General features: G+C 46.0%; 1 protein-coding gene across 1 annotated transcript in view; it reads right to left on the bottom strand.

Annotated features, from left to right (window-relative positions):
- ADGRB2 (adhesion G protein-coupled receptor B2) overlaps positions 1 to 27,708 on the bottom strand; it is a 258,463-nt gene that overhangs the window by 184,313 nt on the left and 46,442 nt on the right. The window contains 1 exon segment of the mRNA XM_061596282.1: positions 3,836 to 4,625. Within this exon segment, the coding sequence (XP_061452266.1) occupies positions 3,836 to 4,610 (775 nt within the window). The 5' untranslated portion in view covers positions 4,611 to 4,625.

Here is a 27,708-nt window from a genome sequence, read left to right as displayed (position 1 = left end):
TCGTCCTCTTGCAAATGTGGTCCAAACACTCCGTGGAGTAGTTGCCTGGCAACAAGGGCAGGGCTTCCTGTGAACAGCCCCATCCACTTTGAGCAGAAAATGCTTACTTTGCCTAAAGATCTGAAAGGCCCCAAATACCTCTTTAGCCTAGCCTTTGACAATTAAGGTATTTTGTTTTGTGCGACCCACCTCTTTGATTGAATTTACATTATTCTGCTCCGCTTGGAATGGTTTTGCTTTGTTTTATCATTGTAATGGTTTCATCTGTTTTTAATGGTTGTATTCTATATTGTTGTAACCTGCCCTGGAATCTTATAATAAATAATGCAACTCAATTACACTTTAATGCCTCTGCAATGTGGGTAAAGACAGGCAGTCTTATTACACACACATACAAGCACACACAGAGTGCTTGACAAACTCCATCTTGCAACATGAGCGTCTTTTCCAAATTCTGAAACTCTGGAGTGTAAGAGAAGCTTTTGGTACCTGACCAGCTAAGCAAGTCAGGCCGCCATGCTTGAAATACCTGACATTCTGCAAAATTCTATAAAGAGAAACTTTCCAATTGTGGGATCCTCAGAAAAATATAAACCAGGTGTGGGGAAATTTTTGGCCCTCTGGATGTTATGGAACAACAATTCCCATCATCCCTGGCCACTGGCTAATGGGAGTTGTCATTCTGCAACATCTGGAGGGCCATAGTTTACTTCCAGTCTGCCATTTTTGTATGTGTTCACTCTAAAGTCCATTCCATCTCATTTTTGCATTATTGTGCAATTTAAAAAATCCACATACACATTGAAATACTTATTTTAAATATTATTATCTATTTATTACCTGCGTTTCACCATAAGATCCCAAGGCAGGTCACAGCAATTTAAAAATACCATTTTAAAAACAGTTTAAAATTATGCATGCATTCTCTCAAAATATGCATTTCAAAACATATTTTGATATGTTTTATGAGTCAGGGATTTGTTGGAACATATGGGAAGTGCAAAAACGGATAGGCAGCTATGTTCAGATCCATTGGTGTTATTCAATGCTAGTCATACTTGGAGTAGACCCATTGCAGTTAATAGACATGACTAATTAAGGTTCATTAAATTCAGTGGGTTAACTCTGAATAGGACTTAGCTGAATACAACCCCACATGTTAGTCCAGAGGCAAGGATCATATTTGTTCGCATCAGAATTCACAAAGATCAACTTCATCAAGCACCCAATGTAGAAATGCATTTGCCGGAGGGCAACTGACAAGACACCAAAATGAGTTGAAGTCACTTGGAAATGGAAGTGGAAATGGACTGCCTTCAAGTCAATCCCGACTTATGGCGACCCTATAAATAGGGTTTCCATGGTAAGCGGTATTCCGAGGGGGTTTACCATTGCCTCCCTCTGAGGCTACTCCTCCCCAGCTGGCCAGGGCCTGCTCAGCTTGCCACAGCTGCACAAGCCAGCCCTTCCTTGCCCGCAACTGCCAGCTGGGGGGCAGCTGGGCTCCTTGGGACTAGGCAGCTTGCCCACGGCTGCACAGGTGGCAGGGCACGTAACCCCTGAGCCACTCACGGTGGGGTGATCTTTAGCTGGCCCTTGCCACACAGGAGACATGAGCGGGGATTTGAACTCACAGACTCTGGACTCTCAGCCAGGCTCTTCTCCCCACTGTGCTATACCAGCTTATGAAGTCACTTGAGGAACCCCACATTTAACAGGCTTAGTGGGCTGGCACAGTTATGGTAGTGCTGGAAGAGACAACCCCATGTTAGGGGAAATGGAGGAACAGCCTTTCCCAACTGAATCATCTCACGGTAGCAGAGGTGGCAGCAGCAAGGTGGTTGTTCAAAACATGCCTGTTGGCCCAGAGAGAAAAGGTATCATTCCACTTCCAGCTTGTGCCACCCTCTAACATGCAAATGGCCTCATTCAGACTGGTTAATAGTCTCGTTGGGCTGAATTGCATCTCCTTTATATTCTGGCTTGGAATAACAGGCACCTGAGCTGTCACAGTCAAGGGTAATTTGCCACAGGAAAAGGGGTCATTTTCCCAGTAAATTGTTTTCTGTGTCTCTGCCAGTGTAGAGCAACATAGGCCTCGTGCGCTCTGGTCCCTCACCAACTCAGAGAGGAGAAGTTCAGCAGCAAAGAGACAGGAGCAGCTCACCTGGGCCAAGAGACCTGTTTAAGAAGCAACCCCTTCTCAGCTGGGAAGCTGACCTTGCACTGAAAACTTGGGAATATCCCAGAGCTGGAGTAAGGCCAGGTCCTAACTCTGCAAGAAGTATTTTTCCTTCCCATGACACGAGAATTCAGGGCCATGGAAAGAAATCAATCAGCAGCACATTCAGAACACACAGAAACTTGGTACTCCTGTTTGACACAATGCATCATTAACACATGGGCACTAGGGATGGGGGAGAATATCCGCTAAATCGGACTTTGTACTGGATTCTGACAGCCCGTTAACTTTTCAGACCACCACTGATTTCTTGCAGCGGGCTACAGCTGTAATCAGCATGGATTTTGCCCCCCAATTTCCCCCTTGATTTTACGTAATTATCTTTGTAATTTCCTCAAAGTTGATGCATTCGTAACAGTGTGTAGGTGTGATGAATAGGGGGGAAACCACGTGGAATGTGATCATTTACATAGGCATTTACGTTACAATTTACACAATTCTTTTCGCAACCAAAAAACCCACAGCAGATCGAATAGGCAAGCGCCAAGCAAGTGGGAACAAAAAAAGGGGAAATCGGGATCGGACGACGGACTACTGGAATACAAGCGGATCAGAACTAGGCAGCGAACCCCATCCCTAATGGGCACTACGGCAGAGGCAGGGAACCTTTTTCAGCTGAAGGGCCACATTCCCCTTTGGGAAACCTTACAGGGGCCACATACCATGGTGGGTGGCCTAGATGCAAATACGGGTGGAACAATGACTGTAGCTCATCTCTTTGTATAAGAAGCTACAGGAAGGCCGTGCTGGCTAGGGCTGATGGGAGTTGCTGTCAAAATATTTTGTGAATGTTTGGCGAAGGCTGTACTCAAGGAAAGACCACACAGGGTACCTACAGACCCCGCCCCAAACCACCCATGGAACTGTCAAGATAAAAAAGAGTTCCTGCAGTAACCAAGAAATGACTACCTGGTTGCCTTTTTTGCCATTCACACAACACAGGAATTTAGGATCTTTGTACCTGCGACAGGCCAAAGGCTTGGCCCTTCTGTAATCTCAACAGTGTGCAGTGGCTCTGCTCCCTGGTACAGAATACATCCTTGTGTTAGGGTTGGACAGCTCTCCACTCAAAAAGGACTTGGTGAAATATTGCTATGCAGTACTCAGGTATGCCTGGTGCCATCGTTGCCTGTTTTTAAGCACCAGGTAAAACCATTTTTGTTCACCCAGGCCTCTAGCGTTTAATTTTCTGCTTGTTTTTTGTCAGGTGTGGAGCAGTTGGCTCTTGTTTTTATGTATTTCATGAGTATTTTAGGATGCTTTTATTTTTGTATTTATATTTGTTTTAATGTTGTAATTTGCTTTGCATTTAGTTTTGGGGAAAAAAGGGACTAATAAATAATAATCGTATTTTTTTTCTTAAGAGTTAACTCCCAAAGGGGAGTGAGGAACATTTTGCTCAGTCCCAACACAAAGCAACATTACTAGTGCCAATGAGGGATTCAAAATCAAATTGATCTGAAGCAGTATTAATGAACCTGGGTGGGGTGGGAACAAAACAGAGACCTCCACAAGCAACCCTCTCTGCTAAGGCTGCCGTAGGGGCAGCGTTACCGCAAAGCCTGAACCACCTGCCCCACAATCCACACTTACCGTATTTAATCTCCGGAGAGTACAGATCATTCGCATTCCCAGAATGCAATTCAGTCACGCAGCAATCGCTGCTGGTGGTTGCAGGCGGCGTCAGCACGTTGGAGAGCGTCTGGTTGTGTGGCGGAGGGGCCGGAAGGGCTTGCGGGGTCTGGCAGGTGCAGCCAGTTTGCGAGAGGCCACAGGACTGGCTGGTGCCGAGGCGAAGGCACTCCTCGAGCCAGCGGCACAAGATGCTGCAGGTGAACTGGCTGGAGTTGTTGTTGTTGATCAGGAGGACTTCCACAAAGCGGAACTCCACGGCCTCGGGGGGCAGCAGCCGGCTGGCCGCTTCAGGCTCCTCCGCCAGGCACAGCTGCACAAAGTTCTTGTCGAAATGGAAAAAGGTGATGGGGGCCCCACCTTGGCAAAGCTCCAACCTGACCTCCCCTCCGTTGTCCTCCTGTTCTTGTTCCCGTGGCAAGGCTGTCACTTCTGGCTGGCTGCAGGTGTCATTGGAGAGGTAATGGTCCAGCGGCAGAACCATGGGCGAGTAGTGGGCGCAAACCTGCTCCTCCCGGTTGAACCTGAGGTACAGGGAGTATTTGGTGGGGTCGGGGTTCTCCAAGGTCCACGAGCAGCCGGTGGAGACGGTGGGGAAGAGGTCCTTCAGAGAAAAGGAGCCGTAGAGGACCCCAGAGGCCAAGGCGGAGCAGGCGCTGGGAGCTGGGTCGAAGCCCCAGGACAGCCACAGGAGACACAATATCACAGACAGTAAGAGTGGTCCAGCAGGGTTCATCCTATGACATTTGCCCTTAAAAAAAAAAAGATAATCAGAAAGAGGAGGTTAACTGCGGGAAGAAACCTGACCCTAGAATCTATTTTCAAGGCCATAACTAGAGATGGGGAATTGTCAATTTCAGTTTTTATCAGTCAGTTTTCTGCTCTTCAGTTCTCCTTTCCACATCTGTTTGTGTTTTTTCTTTAATACAAGTCCTCATGAAAATTCACCAGCATTTTAGTTCAAATTTCTCCTAACCTTTGTATGCGATTTTGCCTAACATAAACATGTTTGCAAAGCAGGTTTGCCTAATATAATGCATTATGTATGCTATTTTCACCGATATGCACATTCTTATGCACATTTTACATGGAGTATATGCATTTTTGTACACGTTACTTGGCTGGAGAACAGCATCGCAAAATTAGGAAAAGTGTGAATTTAGAAGGATGGCTATGTTTTGGTCCGCATATTATTTCAAAAGTGCAGATTAGGTAGGTTCACCTATAACTACAAACTGAATTGAAGTTCTTCCTCATCTCTGGCTCCTGCAGCTCAGCGCTGCAACACAGGAAGCAGGAGTGCAACAGGGCTCCAAAACTTCTTTCTGTGGTAGGGCTGAAGAAGGCGAAGAGTAGTGGCTGGAGGGGAGTGCCTGTCCCTAAGCATGGAGACATGGCAACCAGCAGGCTGCCCTTGGAGAAAAGGCTCCCGACTTTAGGGCAGGCTGGAGCCTCCCTGCCTGAAGCATGAGGGAGGATGAAATGGTTAATTCCAGTTCCTCTCAGTTGGTCATTTCACCAAGCTTAACTTCAGTTAGCCAAATTTCCACATCAGTCTGCAGGGTTTTTTTTTTTTTAAAAAAAGTCTGCACAAAAATATGTATTTTTAAAATGTATATACCGCCCAATGTGCAGAAGGCTTGTAACCAGTTACAAAACATAAACACCAATTGCACAACGTTGCTAAAATACATAATAATTAAAAATATGCCATAATTAAAATGCACAATCTAACAACCCCATTAAAATATAAATCAACTTAAAATAAAAACAGCCATGACTAAAATGTGCAACAAAACAATCCCATTAAAAAAACCCACCATGTACGCACTTCTCCTAAAGTCCTTTTTTGGCACACTTTTGTTGTTGTTTGCTTGAGAACCATCTTGCAAAATTCACAGAAGTGTGAATTTTGGAGGACGGCTATGTTTTGGTTTGTGTATTGCCTTGGGACATGCAAATTAGGCATCACTGCACTAAAATGTGAATCAAACAAATTTCTCCCTTCCCTCCTGGAAGGTAAGGATCAGGGAGAAAAACCAGAGCCCCCCAGGAAGAACAGAATCTCTCCTCTTGCAGGTATATTCAGTCTCCAAGCTGGCTCTGAGTAAAGCCTTGCTGGGTCTGAAGTTTTGCAAAAATATCAGCATCCTTAGTTTATTATTATTAATAATATTATTGATTATGATGATGGGAAACTCTATGCATGTGCAAAGTGCATTTTGCTCACAGCTGAGTAACAGCAGCCAAACCTCTCCCTCCTCTCCCCCTCGCCTCAACACACACACACACACACACACACACAAATACATATTAGGACCACACTTCACCTCCTTCCAGATATGTACTTTTACAGTGCAAAAGGGTGACTATACCTTACCCTCTGAGGTGGCTGCCTGCTGTTTCTCTGTATGAGTCACTGCTCTGGGCTTGCCTCTTTCCGATTAGAAAGTGTGCAAGGAGCAGTGACTTCTACAGGGACAGCAAGGAAATTGTCCCTGAATGCTTGAAATGTCAAACTAGGTGCCTGTCTATAAGAGCTGATCCATTATGAGTTGATAATTATTGCATAATTATTCAATAGGTGGTACAGCCCTTCCAGGGAGTGTGCCACTTCAGAAAGTAAGGGAGAGACTGCATGATTGCACACTCTCCTGGGAAGGGGTGGGGGCATTCAGAAAACTCACATGGCAGAAACAACATTAGGCTAGATCTTGGGAATGTTTTACAGGAGTAGATAGGGTTGGGACAAATGCAATGCAATCCTCCACCTCCACCCTCAATTGGTACAATCCCAGGAGGGCAGTACCATGTGATATATACTTTTTCTCTAGCTATGAATTAGGGATGTGCTAGATTTCTGTCCAATTTGGATTTGGTACCAAATTTTCCAATAATTCACTTACTCTCTATCATTGCAGATCAGATTTTTAAGAGCAATTTTACGTGGCTATTTCTGCCCTAAAATATTATTAACAGCTATAATTTTATCAATATTTCCTTTCATTTATTGACAGTTCCTTTCAAAATATCAGTATTTAGTATCAATATTTTTTGTGAGGGAAAATAACTGATTGGTAAAAAGGCACCATAATTTCCCTCTCTCCTCACAAGTAACCTGACCCCATAAAAGTCTGCCCTGCATTTCCTGTGGAAGAGGGAGAAATCAAGATGAAATCTCCAGGGTGTCACCAAGACACCCATCAATTGCAATTGAGGAAAGAAAGAAAATACACTTCCATTAAGGATGGCAAAATTTCTCAGGTGTGTGTGTGTTTATTCTCCATCTCACCTTTTCACTGTAATGGAAGGTTTATGCATGCAAAAATTACCACTTGATCCTTCAGTCATCAAATGATAAACTTGTGTGGCATGAGCAAACCAGAGCACTGGGGGGAGAATTGGGAGGGAGAGTGTACAGTCTAAGTGGGTACCTCTACCTATAGAGAGGGTAACACCCCCAGAAAGGCAGACTAAGCTTTGGGGGGAGCCCATAGTTCAAACAGGGATGATTCATCTGCAAAAGGGATTGTTGGCCCAGCTAGACAGCCTGGCTCAGCTTAAACAAACATACAGAAACCCTTTTAGCTCTGCGTGATTTATGACTTGTATTGATCCAGCAGAGGCAGCCACCTTTTCCCCAAATCCCTGGTTGATGCATAAAGAAGAGTGCCCCAACACAGCCTCTGCCGCTATTCATACTCATGTTTGTGTGACAGAAAGTCACATGACATTTTATTCTAGAATCAATGGAGGCTGACTACTTCTTTTTTTGATGTAGTCCTCCACATAGAATCTAGATCTATTGTGTATTTTTTGCCCCTGAAAAGCACTTCTTGGGAAACTAGCTTCATTCTGAAAACAAAAGCTCCTTGCAGATTGATTCTGCATTACCCGGCAGTGTGTCCATTTGGAAGCAGATAAAAATGGGGGTAGGCAGCCCCGGCAATGGCGGACACATCAACACCGGCCCAGACACCATTGCCTTCTCCTGCGGAAGGACAGGGAGGAAAAGGTGTGGTAACCTAATCAAGGGGACGGGTTTCAAATGCATAGATTAAGAACATAAGAAGAGACTGCTGGGTCAGGCCAGTGGCCCACCTAATCCAGCATCCTGTTCTCACAGTGGCCAAACAGATGCACTTATGGGAAGCCCGCAAGCAGGACCTGAGCGCAAGAGCACTCTCCCCTCCTGTGACCGGCGTTTGGAAGCATCCTGCCTCTGACTACCGTGGCAGACCACAGCCATCATGGCTGGTAACCAAAGATAGCCTTGCCCTCCATGAATTTGTCTAATCTTCTTTTCAAGCCATCCAAGATGGTGGCCATTACTGCCTCTTGTGGGAGCCAATTCCATTGATTCAACATGTGCTTCTTTGTGAAGAAGTCATTTCTTTGTCTGTCCTGAATCGTCCAACATGCAGCTTCATTCTAGTCTTATGAGAGGAAGAAAACATTTTCTCTATTTGCTTTCTCCATCATTTTATTATACACCATGCCTTTTCTAGACCTAGGTTTAATCGTCTCTCTTCCGCACTCTTGGAAGGGCAGTACCAAGGTGCCCTTTATGAGGATCGGCCATGCCTCTGCGGAGATGAAGATGTTTTCTTGATTATGTATTTTATTTATTTTAATGGGTCTGTGACCATATATCAATAAACCAGCTTTTATTATACAGCCACAAGAATGGCTGTATACTATAGCCAGCATGGATTTTTCACATTCCGCAATGTTAAATTGAAAATACCCCCATGCCATTCTGATGCTTCCCATAAGCTCATTTAAAAAAAAAACCTTACAAAATTTATACTCCTGAAACGCTTGCTTAACAACCCTCTAAATTTTCATGGTGATACACAAAACAGTCAGAGAGGATTGAGAGTTCAAAGTGTAATGAGAGAGAGAGAGAGAAACAGACCCCTGTTGGACTTTTTTGTGAGTTCTCATAATCTGTTGAAATTAATTAAAAATCAGCCATGTTCACAGAGTACCTGTAATCCTATTACCTTGCCCCATACTCTGACCTTCATTATCTGCAGTTTAAAAGTTTTAAAAATGCCTAGCTGATTTTTAATTAATTTAAGAAATGTAGCATTGGAGTCAATGATAATGTCAGGCATGCTCAGTAAGAATCAACTGTCAGTGTTTTCAAAGCCACACTCACAGCTGCTGGCCTTGCCTAATCAGGGGGCCACACCCACACCAGACTTTGATTTCACTTTAGACAGTCCTGGCTTCCCCCAATGAATCCTGGGAAGTGCAGTTTGTGAAGGGTGCTGAGAGGAGACTCCTATTCCCCTGACAGAGCTCCAGTGGCCAGTGTGGTTTAACAGTCAGCCGCTCTGACTGAAGCTCTGTGAGGGGAACAGGGCATCTCCTAGCAACTCTCAGCACCCTTTACAAACTACACTTCCCAGGATTCTTTGGGGGAAGCCATGACTGTCTAAAGCGGAATAAAGGTTTGGTGTGAATGTGGCCCCTGATTAGCTAAGCCAACCAGCTGTCAGTCTGGCATTTAGAACACTGACAGTTGGTTCTTACTGAGCATCCCCAAGGTAATAATAGACTTATTTATTTATTATTTGTTTTATATCCCGCCCTTCCTCCCAGCAGGAGCCCAGGATGGCAAACAGAAGCGCTAAAAACACTTTAAAACATCATAAAAACAGACCTTAAAATACATTAAAACAAAACAACGTTAAAAACATTTTTTTAAAAGCTTTAAAAACATATTTTAAAAAAGGCTTAAAAACATTTTTAAAACATATTAACAAGCAATTCTAACACAGACGCAGACTGGGATAGGTCTCAACTTAAAAGGACTGTTCAAAAGGCACTGAAAAGTTAGCAGAGATGGCGCAGAGACTTCAATGTTAAATTTCTTAAATTAATTAAAAATCAGCCAGGCATTTTTTTAACTTTTAAACTTCAAGTGGAATAAACGTCTGGTGTGGACAGCTTTGGTTTAAATTTGGGTGGGAGGCTACATGTGCCTGCTGTAGAATAAAAAGCTGGGGAAATGCTGACAAGCAATGATACTGTTCACAATGTTTTCCTTTTGGAAAGGAAAGGGGCTTTCCCTTTGCCCAGTGCCCACCCATCCAATCTCCTCCCCCTCCCCTCCACTTTCATCCCTCCCCCTCCCCATTCTGCCCTCCTCCTCCCCTCCTTCCCTCTTCCCCTTTCCCTGCCCCTCCCCCAGGTCAGTTTCACCTATCCTAAGCATGATTACACAAGAGTAAATCCCACTGAACTCAAAAAACATGCAAACGATCAAACCTGCCTTCCCCTCCTCCTCTCCATCCCCTCCTTCTTGCCCCTTCCCTCCACCTTCCTTTGCCCCTCCCTTCCCCTCCTCCTCCCCATCCCCTTCCAATCCCCCTTCTCCTCCTTCCCCTCCCCTCTCCTCTCCCCCTCCTCCTCCCCATCAGTCAGTTTTGCCTATCTTAAGCATGATTGCACAGGAGTAAATCCCACTGAACACAATACACATGCAAATAATCAGACCTCCTTCCCCTCCGCTCTCCCTTCCTCCTCCCTTCTTCCTCCCCTCCCCTTTTCCTTCTTCCCAGCCCACTCCAGCGCTCCCTCCCTTCCTCCCCACCCCCATGGTCAGTTTTACATATGCTAAGCATGATTGCATGGGAGTAAATCTCACTGAACTCAATAAGCATGCAAATAATCAAACCTGCTCTCCTCCCCTCCCTCCTCCTCCCTTATCCCTGCCCTTCCTCCCCCTTCCCTCCCTATCCCCTGTGGTCAGTTTTACTTGTCCTAAGTAGGATTGCAGCAGAGTAAATCCCATTGAATTTATTAAGCATGCAAATGATCAAACCATTCTCGGTAAACTTGCACAGGATCCCATTTCTTACCTTCCGGATTAAAAAAGGAGAGAAATAGTATTGCTCAGTATTCTCTGACTTTTCAGCTTCTCAAGACATGAATCTTTCCCAGCGCCTCTGCTGGAGATCATTTTAACTAGAGCTGTCGGGTGTTTAACGTGGGACATTTTGCATGCAAAGGCTGTGCTCTGCAACCACTGAACTAGATAACCAGTAACCTGTGGCACTCCAGATGTGACTGGGACTCTCAACTCGCAGCTGCTACAGCCAAATTTAAGTTTTAAAATAAAATCTTTGTGAAAATTCTTCAACATTTTAGAGTGAATTTCTCCTACTAAACACATTCTATGCAGTTTCTGACTTATGTACAAGCAATGTCTCCTTATATAATGCATTTTTCCATGCCATTTTCACTAAGGTATTCATTTTTATGCACACTTTCCCTTAATATATGCATTTCGGTAAACATTGTTTGGTTGGAGAACTGCACCACAAAACCTGGGTAAGTGCAAATGTCAAAGGATGGCTTTGTACTGGGCCTCATGCTGTTTCAGAAACTGCTACCTTGATACATTCAGATTTATATGTGAATTGATCTAATTTGTCCCCCATCCCTATGGAATGACAGTAGTTCTCCAGCATCTTAGGCAGCAATTTTTCTCAGGCTGGCTTGTTACAATAGATCCTTCTGAAGAAAGAACCTGACAGCTTCCGGATGACAGCTAAAGAACCCTGAGAAGAGACAACAGCCAGGCTCTCAAAGCTACCCATCAACGCTTAGCTCCTGGAGGTCAGAGGCACGCAGGTCACCTGGTCACACCCTTCCCTACTATGGCAAGATGCACTGTCTTTCTAGTTAAACTATAGTGATTATTTCTAAGTTTGCATCTGTACATACAAATTAGCACCTGCAAACCTGTGTCCTCTTTGCTGGCAGGGGCTGGCTGTCCTCTGTGCATCACACACATTACATCGCCCTCTGCCTCAGTAGGGCTTACAAGCCACTCCAGGAGGCCTGCCACAAATCAAATCTGGGCTTGCATCCAAACCTGAGGGACACCTGCAATTCAAGACTTTCTTTCCCATCCAAAGCAAGCCACCAAAGCAAAACACACAGACCCGTTGCAAACCTTGGGCAGGTTTGAACCAGAGATTTTGGCAGTCAACTGTCTCCGTGGAGCCATGGCTCCCTGGCAAGCTGTCACACTCAGCTTGCATCTGCTATGTTGCCGGCAGGCAGAGGCGAAGTGGAAGGTGTCCAGGAAGCATGAAAGAGGGTGTATCCTCTACACACACACACAGACAGACACCCCACAGAAACAGAAGCACCTCCACTTCTAAATTTAGAGCCCAGAAGGCGGTACCTGACACTGAGACAAATGAGCTGCTGTCAAGGATGCAGGCACGTTGAAAAATGTGCACGGAGATGTGGGAAATAAGCAGAGCGGGCTGCAGAGTGAATCTCCCCAACTTCCATGGCAGAGCAGCATTTCCTGCCTATCTTAGAAAGCTGGAGAGTGCAGGGGATGGGACCAGAAATCAGAGCAGGGATGGACTCCAAGTCTCATCAGTTCCATTTAGCATGGCCAATAATCAGGGATGCTTGGAGCTGGAGCCTAGCAACATCTGGAGGGCCACAGACTCCCCATCTTTGAATTAGAGGGGGGGTCATGGAAGATAGGTCTATCAATGGCTATTAGCTATGTCAAGAAGAGAACCTTCATGGTCTGAGGCAGTCTACCTCCAGATACTGACTGCTAGGGATAAAGTGGCAAGGAAGGGCTCTTTCCTTCAGGCCGCTGCTCATGGGCTTCTTGGGGGCATCTCACTGGCCAGTGTTGGCAGCAGGGTAGGATCACCAGCCAGAAAGACTTCATGGTCAGATCCTTCAGTTCCAATGCCATGAAGAGGAGGATGTGTGGAGGATATCACCTGTCAAGGAAGTTGCCGCCGCCCCACCATGAAGAGCCCCAAGGAAGACACTCAGGAGCCACTGCTGCCGCTGCCCTCGGCCCGTGAGCGGCTCTTCGCCCTGCCTTGCCACCCTGCCATGAAGAGCCCCAAGGAGGACGCGCAGGAGCCAACCTCAGTTCACAAGACAATATTTCGCCACCGCCACTTCCTGGTCCCGGCCCCGGTCCCAGTCCCAGCCACTTCGCAGGCCGGCAGCCATGAACTTCCAGGGCGGGCCCATGCAGGGTGCCGGGCAGCAGCAGCAGCAGAGCCTGGAGGCACTGGAGGACCAGTTGGGCCCATCACCAGGCAGCGTGCCACAGCCGCAGTTCAGCCTCTCTAACTTGGCGGCCACCTGCGTCAAGATCGGGTGCTTCGAGCCGGTGCACCCTAACATCTACACCCCAACATCTACGCCATCTATGACCTTATTGAGCGTGTCGCCGATCTCGTGCTCCAGAGCAGGACTCGCAAGCACGTCATCTCCACCAAGGGCCACATAAATACAGCTGGAAGAGCTGGATCTAAAACCATGCAGGAGACGAAGCCGTGACAACTCAAGGCAGAATTTCCAACAAGATCAGAAGGATCCAGTATGATTCCTGCAGTATGATACCTGCTATTGGAAGCTTATAATTGCTGTTTTTTTGTTTCTTTTAATAATGTTATTCGCTATTTAATTTTGAGAATTGTATTATTTTATTGATGGATTATGTTCTATTGATGTATTGCTATATTCGTGTTTTTTGTAAGCCGCCTTGAGGGCCTTTTGGCCATAAGGCAGGGTATAAATGTAATACATAAATAAATAAGAGGTTATTAGTTCTCAGGCCCCAAACTCACTATGAATACGTGAAGGCAACCTTTAAGGCATCAAGTAATAAGGAAATGAAGTAATCGTGAATTTGTTCCTAAGCACGTGCAAGCAATATTTCCCTCATGGACAGGACTGGGCAATCTTCAATTCAGCTCTCCACATTTTCACATCCGTTTGTGATTTTTTTTCTTTTAAAAAAGTTCTCATGAAAATTCATCAGCATTTTAGTGTGGATTTCTCCTAATATACACATTTCAATGCAATCTTGCATAAAGTACACATTTTTGCAAAGCAATTTCCCCAAATATACTGCATTTTATGCACACTTTAGTATATGAATTATTTGCAAACGTTAACTGCTTAGAGCAGCCTTTCCCAACCAGTGTGCCTCCAGATGTTGTTGGACCACAATTCCCATCTTTCCTGACCATTGGCAATGCTGGCTAAGGCTGATGGGAGTTGTGGTCCAACAACATCTGGAGGTACACTGGTTGGGAAAGGCGGGCCTAGAGAACTGCATCGCAAAATTCAGAGAAGTGTGAATTTCAAAAGATGGCTGTGTTTCAGGTTGCCTATCATTTCGGGAAGTGCAAATTTGGTAGGTTTGCCCTTTTAAACGTGAACTGAATCAAATTCCTCCCCATCCCTACTTGTGGATGAGAGTAACCCCTTTGCAAAGCAGCAGAGGTGAAACAGTGAGCAAGGGCCACAATTCGCCATTCCTCAAAAGGTTTCCACAATGACCACTCCTGCCACATTTCTCTGTTACTGTTGGGTCAATGACTGTGGGGCTTGTCAGTATATCAAAAGAGGCCGGATTCTGGGGCCATTGTCAGTTGATTCCCTAAACTAAGCCCCCTAGGTACGGACTGTCACACTTGTGGGTCCTGAAGAAAAGCCATCACACCACTGGCAATTGCAGGAATGTTAAATAGTAACGCGCATACTGACAGTTCACATAGGAGTAAGGCATCTTACGTCTTTCAGGACACTTAAATCTGTTGTAAACTAGCCCTGCCTTGTTCAACATCTTCTAGAACTGCCTTTTAATTTTATATCGATATGGCATTACAACGTTTCCCGTTATACCACCTGTTCCTACAATTCCATGAATGATGTGCACAGATATTCTTTCAGTGGTCACACCCTGGCCTGCCCCTCACTCTGATTTCTCTCTGCAGACAAATTGCAGCTGCATCTTGGTTCAAGGACAGGAACAAGGTGGCTGCTTCTCTTTTTATTGGCCAAGCAGTCTAATTAATCCTTGGAGGGGTTTGTAATGAACACCTTGCCTTCAGCACTGGGGTCGGCCGCTTGTTACTTGGAGCCGTGCGCTTCTGCACCATTCATAAGACACAATAACAGGGAATGAGCATCAGCTAGAATGATACATCTAGGGTTGGGTGAGGGGCCTCCATCTTGAATGCAGCCCTCTGGGCCTCTCTATTCAGCCCTCAAGGCTCTCCCAGGCCACTGGGAAAGGGCTACACCTCCGTGGCAGAGAGCACAGGCTTTCAGTGGCAGCTGGTGGCTCCATGTCAGTGGGGTGGTGGGAACGGCTCTGGGTTTTAGTTTGAACTTTCAAGGAGCTCTCCAAGGTGTTTCATTGCTGCCCCACTGACATGGAGCCACCAGCATCAATCCCTGGTGCCGTTGACAACCCTGAGCTCAATGGGTCAGTGGTCTGACTTGGTACAAGGCAGCTTCCTATGGTCTTGTGGCCACTCCCCCAGGCCATCCCCCTCACTGGTCATGGTCCGCACCCTCTGTCACTGTTTTTGCCCAGTTAGAATGTGCCCTTGGACTATGGCAGTGCCTCTTGCTTGCCTGGATGGAGAGGTTATGCAGCAGCAGACAGCATGGAGGAGCAGAAGTGCTTACTTGATCTCCCAGTAGGTGCATCACTACTGTTTACTCAGAGAAACAAGATGGCGGTGAGGCTGATGCACTGGAAACACACCAGCGGAACCAATCTGGCGCTCGGGCTGGCACACTTGTACTGTGGAACCCTCCCTGCCGCCTCGCCTCTCTCCCTCCCAGTAAGCAGCAGCATCTTACCTGCCAGGAGGTCAGGTAAGGGTCTCCATCCCACCCTGCCATTCACTGCTGGATATATGGATACATAAACCTTTGGCAAAAACATGGCTGGGATGTAGCCTGCTCTAGAAAGCGAAGAGTCACATCCATTGCTCTGCCCACATTTGCCCATTGCCCACCCCGGTACGTGCCCCCCAGTAGAATGCGCATGTGGCCCTCAGGCTGACAAACCCATGATCTAGAGCCAGGTACGGCAGTGTGAAATGGATGTTGAAACGTGTGCAGGTTGCAGAGGATTCTTGGAAGCATTTGAGGAGACCCCCTCTGTTCATCTGGCATAGTGGCCAGGACTCTTGGGCGATGCCATTGCTCCAAGTGAGTGGACAGTGGGCCAGGACTGTTATCCTCCTGGACCTCCTGAAGAGGTTAGGCATGGGGGGCACTGTATTGCAGTGGTTCCATTCCTTCCTCTCTGGTAGGTACCAAAGAGTGGCATTGGAGGATGAGGTCTCGGATCCTTGGCCTCTCACTTGTGGGGTGCCACAGGGTTCCATCCTCTCCCCAATGCTGTTCAACATCTATATAAAGCCGCTGGGGGCAATCATCAGGAGATTTGGGCTGCAATGTCATCAGTATGCGGAAGACATGCAGCTCTATCTCTCATTTAAATCTTCACCGAAGTTGGCTGTAGAAACCCTGTCCAAGTGCCTGGAGTCGGTGAGTGGCTGGATGGGAAGGAATAAGCTGAAGCTGAACCCTGACAAAACCGAGGTACTGTTTGTGGGAGACAAGGGAAGGCTGGGGGATGTGGACCTGGTGCTCAATGGGGTACGTTTGCCCCTGAAAGACCAGGTCCGCAGCCTGGGGGTCATTCTTGACTCCCAGCTGACCATGGAGGCTCAAGTCTCGGCTGTGAGCCGGGCGGTGCTGTATCAACTCCATCTGATAAGGAGGCTGCGCCCCTACCTTCCCAACCATCTGCTCCCACCGGTAGTACATGCCCTGGTCCCCTCTCGCCTAGACTACTGTAATGCACTCTACGTGGGGTTACCCTTGAAAACGGTCCGGAAGCTGCAACTGGTACAGAAAACTGCGGCTCGTCTGATTAAAGGCAGCCGCTGGCAAGATCACATCACTCCAGTGCTGAAGGAGTTGCACTGGCTACCGGTTGTTTACCGGGCCCAATTCAAGGTGTTGGTTTTGACCTTTAAAACCCTATACGGTTTTGGCCCAGTCTATCTGAAGGAGCGTCTCCAGCATCGTCAGGGATGCCGCTCAACAAGATCAGCCTCAGAAGACCTTCTCTCGATCCCACCGGTTAAAACAGCTAGACTGGTGAGGACTAGAGAGAGGGCTTTCTCAATAGTGGCCCCCACCCTGTGGAACTCTCTCCCAAACGATCTCCGCCATGCCCCTTCTATGATGAGCTTCCGCCGGGCCTTGAAGACCTGGCTCTTCAGGCAGGCTTTTGGGGTGGGTTAGGTTTCTTACTGTTATGGTTTTAAATTTTAATGTTTTAATGTATTGTTTTATCTTGTACGTCGCCCAGAGTGGCTGGACAACCAGCCAGATGGGCGACTAATAAATTAAATAAATAATAATAATAATTAACAGAGGTACTGGAGACTATGATGAGAGACTGGTAGCAGTGAATAAACCATCTTTTAGAGAAGCTTACCCGCCATTACTGATCCTCCCCTTGAGGAATCCTTGATAAATTTCTAAGGAACCGGCAAGCTCCCTGGAGCGCCATCTGAAAAATCACTGCCTTCCGCCAAGAGCTTTCAGTTGTCATTTTTATACAAAGCACTTTATATCCTAGCAAATGGAGGAAACGGTTTCCCAAAGGCATTAAGCAGGCAGGTTTGCGGACACTCTCGCTTTTGCCTTTTGAACAGGCTGTTACAAAGAGCAAGATCCTGTTGTGACTTGATACTGATTGTGATTGTATTTAAATTCGTCTAATTTTTATAAGAGCGCTCATGTGCATCCCTAGCACAGTGCTGTCGTCTCTGAAATAAAACAATAAAACATATTTGGCATGTCCGTTGCTCTCCCAATGTATGTACAGCTAGTTCCCAACCTTCCATAAGATGATGGTCCACATAGCGTAATGAATGGAAAAGAAACAAGATGAAGAGGTGGAGCTCTGGAGATGCACATAGGGCCGGTCAACAATGGCTGAGAGAGGGGCATCACCAGGGACTGGAAACTACTTTGTTTTAACTTTGCCACAAAAATGTAGTATTTGAGCATGCTGTGGCTCACTGGTGTCTCTTGAGTATGGCCAAGAAATATGTCAGATATGAAATATCGTAAGCCTTAAACTGTCATATACTAAAAACTGTCGTGGGCCAACTATTGAATACTGTCAAACCTTAAAATGCCACTGCCTGTCCATTTTTCAGGACTGTCAAATATCAAAGACTAAAATAAGAAGAAATCTGATGGTTGGTGAATATTCACCTAATTATTGAAATGGTCAGAAAACACCTGATGAATGCTAGATTAGACATAGACACATTCAACTGATGAATGAGAGGTTTTAAAAAGAGAGTGCCAACAGCCCCTGAATAAATGAGAACTAATTTCTCATCTCATTAATTTCAGGTGGGCAAGAGAAAGTATCAAGTCAACTGATGCCTTAGACCAGGGATAAGGAATTAGTGATCTTCAAATATAGTTGGACTCTAACTCCCATCAGCCCCAGCCACCACAGCTAAAAGTCAGGGTTTATGGAGTTGTGGTACAGCAACATCTAGAAGGCTCTAGGACAGCCGCTTCTGCCTGAGACCAGTGATTCCCAAACTGCTTTCCCCCACGGACCACCTGACACTTGCTGAGGGTCTTCGTAGACCACTTAATAAATGTTCTGCTCGTTGTAGTAATTGTAATTCCACAGAATTGTATTATTATAAGAAATTAAAAAGCAATAAAAAGACCACTGTGAATATTCAGTGTGATTAATGAAATCCAGAGGCATGCTATGGACCACCTTGAATGAAGCTCAGGGACCACTGGCAGGTCCACAGTGGAGAAGAGGGAGAAATCTGATTAAGTTTGCACTTTCCAAAACAATATGAGAACCGAAACACAGCCATCCTTCCAATTTGCACTTATCTGAATTTTGCAATGCAGTTTGCCAACCACACCACGTTTACCAAAATACATACATTAGGGGAAAGTGTGCATAAAAATAAATATATGAGTGAAAACAACAAGCAAAAATGAATATGATGAGAAATGGCTTGAAAAAGGTGTACATTAGTCAAAACTGCCTACAAAAAATGTATTTATTAGAAGAAATTTGCACTAAAAAGCTGGAGAATTTTCATGAGAAACTGAAAGAACCAAAATTGACAGATTTTTCCATCCCTAGTCTATGGCCCACATTTGGGAACCGCTGCCTTAGACTAAAGCAAGGCTGTAAAGGACCCCAAATAGTGAGGGGGCCTATGGGCACGTTTTACCCACATGTGCACATACATAAATGAGATTGCTTCCAAGTCTTTTTACAAACAAAGCCAGAGGATCTTTTTTGGAGGGGATGCTCAGTTTCTGGAGAATAATCCAACCTGCAGAGCCCCTTAGCCTTCAGACAGCTTTTTGGTAACACATTAATGAAATAATGAGGCTGGGGTTGCCTTGTTAAGTGAGAGCTCTGAATACATCATGGGCTTAAGGCCACCTTGGAGCCATTCTGTTGCAGAGGCGTGGAAAAGGTAAAACAAAGCCAAGGAGAGGTTGAAGGTCTGCAGAGAGGTAGAAAGAAAGGGCTAGAGGGTGATCCCAAGAGAGATGTTTCCTCCGTTCATACAGAAGAGATTTGGCACTGGGGATCCAACGGAGCAGAAGGCACCACCGGGCAACAGAGCAATCACTTGGAGATACTCCAAGCTCAAGGAGCCAGCTCCCCAAAGGCACAGAAGAGCAAAGAGGTTTTTATCTGCAACTCCAGCAGTTAAAGAGAATCAATTATTATTTCATTACAGTTGTATCTTGCTTTCCTCCAAGGAGAAGCCGGTGACCTACGTGGGGTTTCTCCGCTTTTATCCTCACGGCCACCCTGCCAAGTAGTTTAGGCTGAGAGATGGTGGATGGCTCAAGATCACTCAGTGAGCATTGTGGCTGAGAAGGGATTTGAACTCAGGTCTCCCCCAGTCCAAGTCCAACACTCTCAGCCACCTTCTCCAACTGGGTGCTTCCTGGATGCTATCGGACTCCAACTCCCATTAGCTCCAGCCATTGTGGCCAAAGGACTAGGTTGATGGAAATCATTGTCCAAGGCAGAGATGGGAGGGCCCCAGAAAAAAAACTGGAAGAATTGGGGGGGAAATGTTTCCCCTGATTTCCCCCCAAAAATTAAAAAAAGAAAAAACCCTCCCCTCTGTTTTTTCCCCCAGGGCTTTCACATCACTAGTCCAAGACATATGGAGGGCACTAGGTTGGGTAAGTTTACTCTAACCACTGCTGAAACCGCAATACACCTGGAGCACAATCACTGCTGAATTAGATTTATTCAAAAATTAGGGATGGGCTGAACTGCTAATTCTGAGCAGTGACAATTGACCGCACAGGTGCAATTCCTATACATATCTACTCAGAAGTCTCCCCCTGATGTTTAGGACATTTGAAGTATTTTATGTTTTATTGTAATATAGACTACAATAGTCTGATGTTTTATCCTTTTGATTCTCCTTGTATCCCTGTTTTAATATATGAAATACTTGTCTTATGTATATGGGTCTATGACCGTAATAAAATGGATTGATTGATTGATTGATACTCAGAAGTTAAGGCCCATTGAGTTCAGTGGAGCTTGCACCCAGGTAAATGGGGATAAGATTGTAGCCTTCAAAAGCCTACAGTGCTGGTGTTGGTTCCTAAATAATATTATGCTTTGTGCGTATGTGTGTGTGTTTTAGTTTTGGGTAATTACAGAAATGGGGCCAAAGTGGTCAGCAAATTCACTGCACAATGCCCCTCCTCCCTTTGTCATCCATTCATAATCCACTGTTACCCACTGTAAGAAAGGAAGAGAAGAATAAAGGTAAACTGAGGATGGTGAACCTATGTCCCTCCAGGAGGTGTTGGACTACAACTCCCATCATCCTTTACCACAGGCCAAGCTGGGGCCCTCCAGATATTTTGGACTGTAGGGACACATATACACAGGGCCACATTATGACTTTCATGGGCCCTAGGCACTTTTGCCTTCGTGGGCCCATTCCTCCATAATAATATCAATATTAAAAATCATTTTTGAGATAACTTTAAATACTTCAACATTTTTTTTCTGTTTTAGGCAACATTTAATAAATTTTCGTGGGCCCTAAAGATTTCATTTTTTTCTGATGTGAGAAAAAAATTAAAAGATTTTCTTCGACCCTAAAAGTTCATTTTTTCCTGATTTTAAAAGAAATTAAAACATTTTCGTGTGCCCCTAAAAATATTGTGGGCCCTAGGCACTGTGCCTACTGCGCCTAATGGATAAGTTGGCCCTGCATATACATGCCACCAGTGGCAGCTGGTGGCTCCATGAGCAGTGGAATCCACTCCAGGTTTTAGCCCAAGCTTTTGGGCTACGCTGAAAGCACCCTGGCCAGCTCCTTGAAACCTTAGACTAAAACTGGGAGCGGATTCCACTCCCCCACTGAGATGGAGCCCCCAGCTGCCACCCTGAGCTCCTTCAGGGGGAAGGGCGGTATATATATTTAATTAATTAATTAATTAATCAACTACTACTACTACTATTATTACAAGGATAATAATAATAATAATAATAATAATAATAATAATAATAATAATACATTCTCTATCCCATCACCACCTGAAGCCTGAACTGGTACAGGCCATGAAAAGCTTTACCACTTGACTCTACCACTTGACTTGGAAAAGGTTCAGAGGAGGGCAACGAGGATGACCAGGGGACTGGAAACCAAGCCCTGTGAGCAGAGACTGAAAAAAATGGGCATGTTTAGCCTGGAGAAGAGAAGACTGAGGGGAGATATGATAGCACTCTTCAAGTACATGAAAGGTTGTCACACAGAGGAGGGCCGGGATCTCCTCTCAATCATCCCAGAGTTCAGGACACGGAATAATGGGCTCAACTTACAGGAAGCCAGATTTCAGCTGAACATTATGAAAAACTTCCTGACTGTTAGAGCCATATGACAATGGAACCAGTTACCTAGAGATGTAGTGGGCTCTCCGACACTGGAGGCCTTCAAGAGGCAGCTGGACAGCCACCTGTCGGGAATGCTTTAACTTGGATTCCTGCATTGAGCAGGGGGTTGGACTCAATGGCCTTATATCCTCCTTCCAACTCTACCATCCCATGATTCTACTGAATTTACAGAGCACAACATGGGTGTAGACATCCAAAGCGAGTGACCCTCTAGTCTCCCTTAACAGAGTGGTGCCCACATGTATGTCACATGTATATCCAGCACTTTTTCCAAGGAGTTCAGAGGGCTATTGTATTTTATTTTCACAACAACCCTGTGAGGTATAGCTAAGGTGACAGAGTGAGAGTGCATGAGGGTCACCCGATGCTCTGGGATCAGCAGAGTCTTGAACCCAGATCTACTATTCATGCCTAAGACTCTACCCACTAATCACACTGGCCCACCTGTCGTTTGCTTTGAAGCTTTTTTTTAAAAAAGGAAAACCAACACTGTCCTGAGAGCCATCCTCTCCAGCTTCCAGATAATGAGCCCTGACTGAGGAACGGAGGGATGGAGATATATAATCATTAGGGCTCTCTGAGCAAAGTTCATGTTTGCCCCTATTGTACTGGCGTAAAAGCTGATTTGCTGCTCCAGGGCTAAGTGGAGAGCAGCTATGAGAAGACGAGAAAAATCAATAGTGTTTGCAATTCAGGGTGGATTGCAGCAAAAGGAAAAAACTGTGTGTGTGTATATGTGTGTGTTTTTCCCATTTAGACCCCTGAGTGCTGCTTGCTTAGAAGTGTTTTTTTTTTTTTAATGAAGACAGTTTAGCGATTAGGAACACAGGAAGCTGCTTTATATTAAGTCAGACCATTGGTCCATCTAGCTCAGTACTGCCTACACTGACTGGCAGGGGCTCTCCAGGGTTTCAGGCAGGCTTCTTTCCCACCCCTACCTGGAGATGCCTGTGGGGATCGAACCTGGATCCTTAAGCCAGACATGCAGAACTTTCTCAGCAAGATAGGAAGGAGAGGAAGTAACAATGGGCAGCATCTCCTCCTGCAATTGGCTGGCAGTATGAAGCTGTTGGATTGGCTGGGCCTATATAAATACTGGGATCTTGGCTGGTCAACAGAGCAGGACCATCTGCTTGTTGATCTTTAGACTCCAGCCGCAGATGGCAGGGCCCCTGTGCAAGGGGCAGGGGAGCAATTCAGTGCTGTTTATCCCTAATGCAAACCTGCTTAATTCACACTTTCTGAAACGATATGCAAACTGAAATGCAGCCACCCTTTGAAATTTGCCATTCTCTGAATTTTCACAGTGCATTTCTCCAACTAAGATGCACAAAAAAATGCATTACATTAGGAGAAACTGTGCATAAAAATGCACACTGGGCTCCTTAGGGAGGAAGGGCGGGATAGCGATTTAATAAATAAATAAATAAATAAATAAATAAATAACAAGCAGAAATGCATTAAATTAGTGCATATCACTTGCAAAAATGTGTACAAAAAGTGAGTTTTTAAATATATCACAAACTAATTCAGAAATGTGGCAAATTATTATTTATTTATTACATTTATACCCTGCTTTTCCTTCCATGATAGAAACCCAAGGCAGCTTACATATGGTTCCCAAGCGGTCTCCCATCCAGGCGCTGACCACACCTGACGCTGCTTAGCTTCAGCAGAGAGCTGGCCTTGCATGCCTTCAGACCAGAGCCTGGGACTATGCAGCTTAAGGGTGGAAAAATGAGAAATTGAGAAGGGCCCCGGCTCAGGGATAAAGCATCTGGTTTACATGCAGAAGGTCCCAGCTTTGATCCCTGGAATCTCCAGGTAGAGTTAGACTCCTTCCTGAAACCCTGGGGAGCTGCTGCCAGCCAGTGTAGACAATAATGAGCGAGATGAACCAATAGTCTGACGCAGTATACAGCCCCTTCTTGTGACACCAAAATGAAACAGACAGATTTGTCTATCCCTGCCTTGCACTGCAAACACCCACCTTCAGCCTAAATCTTCAGCACTGGCTGCCTATATGTTTCCGGGCCCGATTCAAGGTGCTGGTTTTAACCTATAAAGCCTTACACGGCATGGGCCCGCAATACCTGATGAAACGTCTCTCCCGATACGAACCTACCCGTACACTGCGCTCAACATCGAAGGCCCTCCTCCGGGTGCCTACTCAGAGAGACGCCCGGAAGGCAACTACAAGAAAGAGGGCCTTCTCGGTGGTGGCCCCTGAATTATGGAACACCCTTCCTGATGAGGTTCGCCTGGCACCTACATTACTATCCTTTCGGCGCCAGGTGAAAACCTTCCTCTTTGTCCAGGCATTTTAATATTTTAATATTTTAATATTTAATATTTTTATATCTGTTAAAAGTTTGTATTTGTATCTAATGTTTTAATAGACAGTCATACAACACACCTTTTATAATTGGATGATTAGTTGTTTTTTTAGCTGCTTTTAGATTGTTTGTAAGTGTTTTATTTTTTTATGTACACCGCCCAGAGAGCTTGCTATGGGCGGTATAAAAGTTCAATCAAATAAAATAAATAAAAAAATAAAATCTAAGCTTGACCCAACACCCCTCTCTCGCCTGCACCCCCTTCTTCCCCCCCCACTTGCTCCATGATGATAGATGTGCTGCCATCTTTCTACCCTGTCAAGCTGGCCTGAGTGACCGAGGGGGGCCAGGAAAGTGCTCCCCCAGGCCACTTTTCTCCCAAATCGTTGTCTCTTTGCTTTAATTCATTCCAACAGAGAAGCCTCTGATGGTCATTCTTCCCGAAGTCTCAGGAAGACCCTCCTGCCTGCTCTGATCGCACCAGCCCAGACAGTGGCGGAAGGAGCCACAGAGCGGAGGAGGGCCGTGGCCAGGAAGGAAGAGGCTCAGGAGTTAAGATGCAGGAGCCCACTTGGTTGCTAAGCTGCGGCGAGCAGTTTGATGTCATTGAGGTGGAGGAAACATTTGCCACTAAACATCTTCTGTAGCCCAGGGAGTAGAGCTGCCCACAGTAAGCCAGTAAGTAGGCTACTGGTCCAACCAACCAACCCGCATTTTTGTCAGGTAAGATTCAGACCCAAAACACTTTGGTGCCTGAGGAAAAGAAATCCAAAAATGACACCGCCACCCCCCATAGTGAAAAAACAAGCGACAATTTGTTACCTTTTAATGGATCCCACAAGTCCGGGATGCCTCAGCCCTGCACACGGAAGCGCTGGCCTTGCAGCTAATCAATCCTGAAGGCTGACAAGCCCAGTAATCCCTGATTCTGCCCAGACTCTGCCCCAAACCTCCCGTTTTGTCTAGGCTCCACCCTCAAGATGCCTTCACACCTTGGACGGCACCTTGAAAGTTCAGATTAAAATCCGGACCGGATTCCACTGCCACACTGACTTGGGCAACCAGCCACCACCAGTGCCCCTGAGGGGTGCGGGTTAGGGAGCATCCGAAGGCCCAGATGGAGAAGCTTGGAGGGCCACATTGCTCTCTGACCTGAGGTCCCCCTCCTGCTTTACTTCTCAGCCCACTCCTCACAGCTCTTCTCCTGCCACGTCTCTGGCCCTCCAAGTTGCCTTTTTCAATCCTTCCTCACAGCAACGCACAAGCACAAGCACAGGCATGCACACATACACACACACACATGTGCACAATGCCCACTACATTCCCAATTCTGCAATCTCCCCCCCATCCCCCAAATGATGCAACAATGTAAATCATGAAAAGCAAATTTACGTCATTTGTTCCCAGCACAGAATCCAGGTCTTCCGGTTCCCCCTCTGCAGACTTCCCAGTGTCCCTTCAAGGGAGGATTATTCCACAGTCGTTCTGCAGCTGCGGAAGATTGGCAAGGCAACAGGCAGAGGAAGAGAGAAAGGTGGGTCAGCTTGCCCCAGGCACATAAGCAGGCGCGTTGCCGCTGCTTCGTTCAGTGCTTCACTCCCAGCGACCTGGAATGCCAGAAGGATGCCCAGACCTCCCTCTGCTGCCCTCACCTGAGCGACAGGTCCATTAGTAGTGCCGCTGAAGCAGAAGTCAGCAATTAAGAGAGCTTTTGACCCCTCTGTGCAAAAGCTCAACTCACATCAGATAACAAGGCTGGGTAAAGAAGGAACTGCAAGCCTTTCTTGGGGGACTCAGGAAGCATCCAAAATGGAATGCTTGACATGCATGCTAGGGTTTTTTTGTAACAGTAAAATCCCATCAGAGCACACACCTGCAGGACAACGTATGCAGCCTGTTACACACACAGCTTCCCCACACGATCCTGTGAGCTGGATGCGAGGGCAAGTAGGTCAGTGTGCCATTCTGGGGGACATCACAGAAACAAGAGATCAAGCCCCTCCCATTTACTCCCTTGCCATCATTAGCATTGCCCTAAGTGGCTGAGACTAAAACCTTGGCCAGGTTTCAGCTGAACTACAACTCCCATCACCCAAACCATTGACCATCTTGGCCGGGGCTGAAGGGAGCTGGAGTCCCGCAACAACTGGTGGGCACCATGTTGGCTACTCCTCCTCTAAGCATTTTCAACATCATCAGGGTTGCTTTGCTGGTTCAGACTAAAAGGCCTGTCTAGTCCAGCATTCTGACTTCGTTGCGAGCCAGCAAGATGCCTCTGGATGCTCATAAGCAGGACATGAATAAGGTGGCCTTTCTCCTGAATTAGGGATGGATGAATCTGTCCACTTTGCTGTCTGTTTCCCATTTTTCCAGTCTTAGGTTCAGTTCGCCATATCTTTGTGTCCGTCTGCCATTTTTTTCTTCTAAGTCTACATTAAAATCTGTGGGGATTTTAGTGTGCATTTCTCCTAATTGACACATTGTTGCAAGTCAGTTTCCCAAATATAATGCATTTTGTAGGCTTTTCACTAATATATACATCTTTATGCATGCTTACCTCGAAGATACACACTTTTGTACAGATGTCTAATTGGAACGCTAAAAATTAAACTTTGGACTAGAGCTAAGTTTGAAGGACAGTGGCATTTTGATCGGTGTGGCATCACAAAATACCCATTACCCAGAAGTAAAAGGAGGCAATTAACAACCACGCCAAAAACCCCTCCTTTGTTTTTTTTAAAAGAGGGGGGCAGGGGAACTATAGGAAACTGCCTTATAGTGAGTCAGACCTTTGACCCATCTAGGTCACACCTGTCAACACTGACTGACAACGGCTTCCCAGAGTTTCAAACAGGGAACCTTTCCCAGCCACACTTGGGCATGAAGGGGAGTTTACCGGACCCCTTCTCCATGCAGAGCACATGCTCCACCACTGAGCTATGGCCTTGGTTAGTACCAAGTGGGGCACCTGAGGGTGCCTTGGTGTGCACAGGCATCACGTTGAAGACCCCAGGTCTACACACTGATTCCAATGACCTTCCTAATGCAGGGCCAGACTGAGTTATGGCCCTCTCCCCAAAAGGTGTGGCCCTGCTTTTCCCTGCCAAAGCGACATGTCTGGCTTTGCCTAGAGTCTGTCGCTGGGCCCCGTCTGAATGCATGCATGCACAGAGGTTTTACAAGCATCTCTCTCACACACTTTTCCTGCAAGCCGCACAGCATCTACGCACAACCCGTCCTGGGTCACTCCAGCTGTCCACAAAGCAAATGTGCCAAGCTGCAGTTACCATAATTTTATGTCTGTGCGTGTAGGGTGTGATTAATCCCACTGTGCTGTTGCTCGCCTTTCTGCCAGCGTTGCTTCCCACACTTTGCATCTGACCCCAAGCTGCCAATCTTGGAGCAAGGATGCTCCCATTCTGACATGCTCTCAGATCCTGTTTTGACCCCTGCACAGAAAAACTGTGTTGCTAACCTATTCTAGCAATGACATTTTCTATATTGATCCATTCATACAATTGCTTTTCTTAAAAAAAGAACTCGGTGGCCGCAATCAAAGATTTGGGTGATAATTTACAACCAATATATGAAGTGGTGCATTTCACATATTTATGCCAGGACTCGGCTTCATTTCCACCAGGGCTTGGCCTTTGCATCTGTTA

Source organism: Rhineura floridana, chromosome 15 (genome assembly GCF_030035675.1).
Source record: "Rhineura floridana isolate rRhiFlo1 chromosome 15, rRhiFlo1.hap2, whole genome shotgun sequence".
NCBI lineage: Eukaryota > Metazoa > Chordata > Lepidosauria > Squamata > Rhineuridae > Rhineura > Rhineura floridana.
The sequence above is the reverse complement of the archived record's forward strand: the minus strand, read 5'-3'. Positions and strand labels throughout refer to the sequence as shown.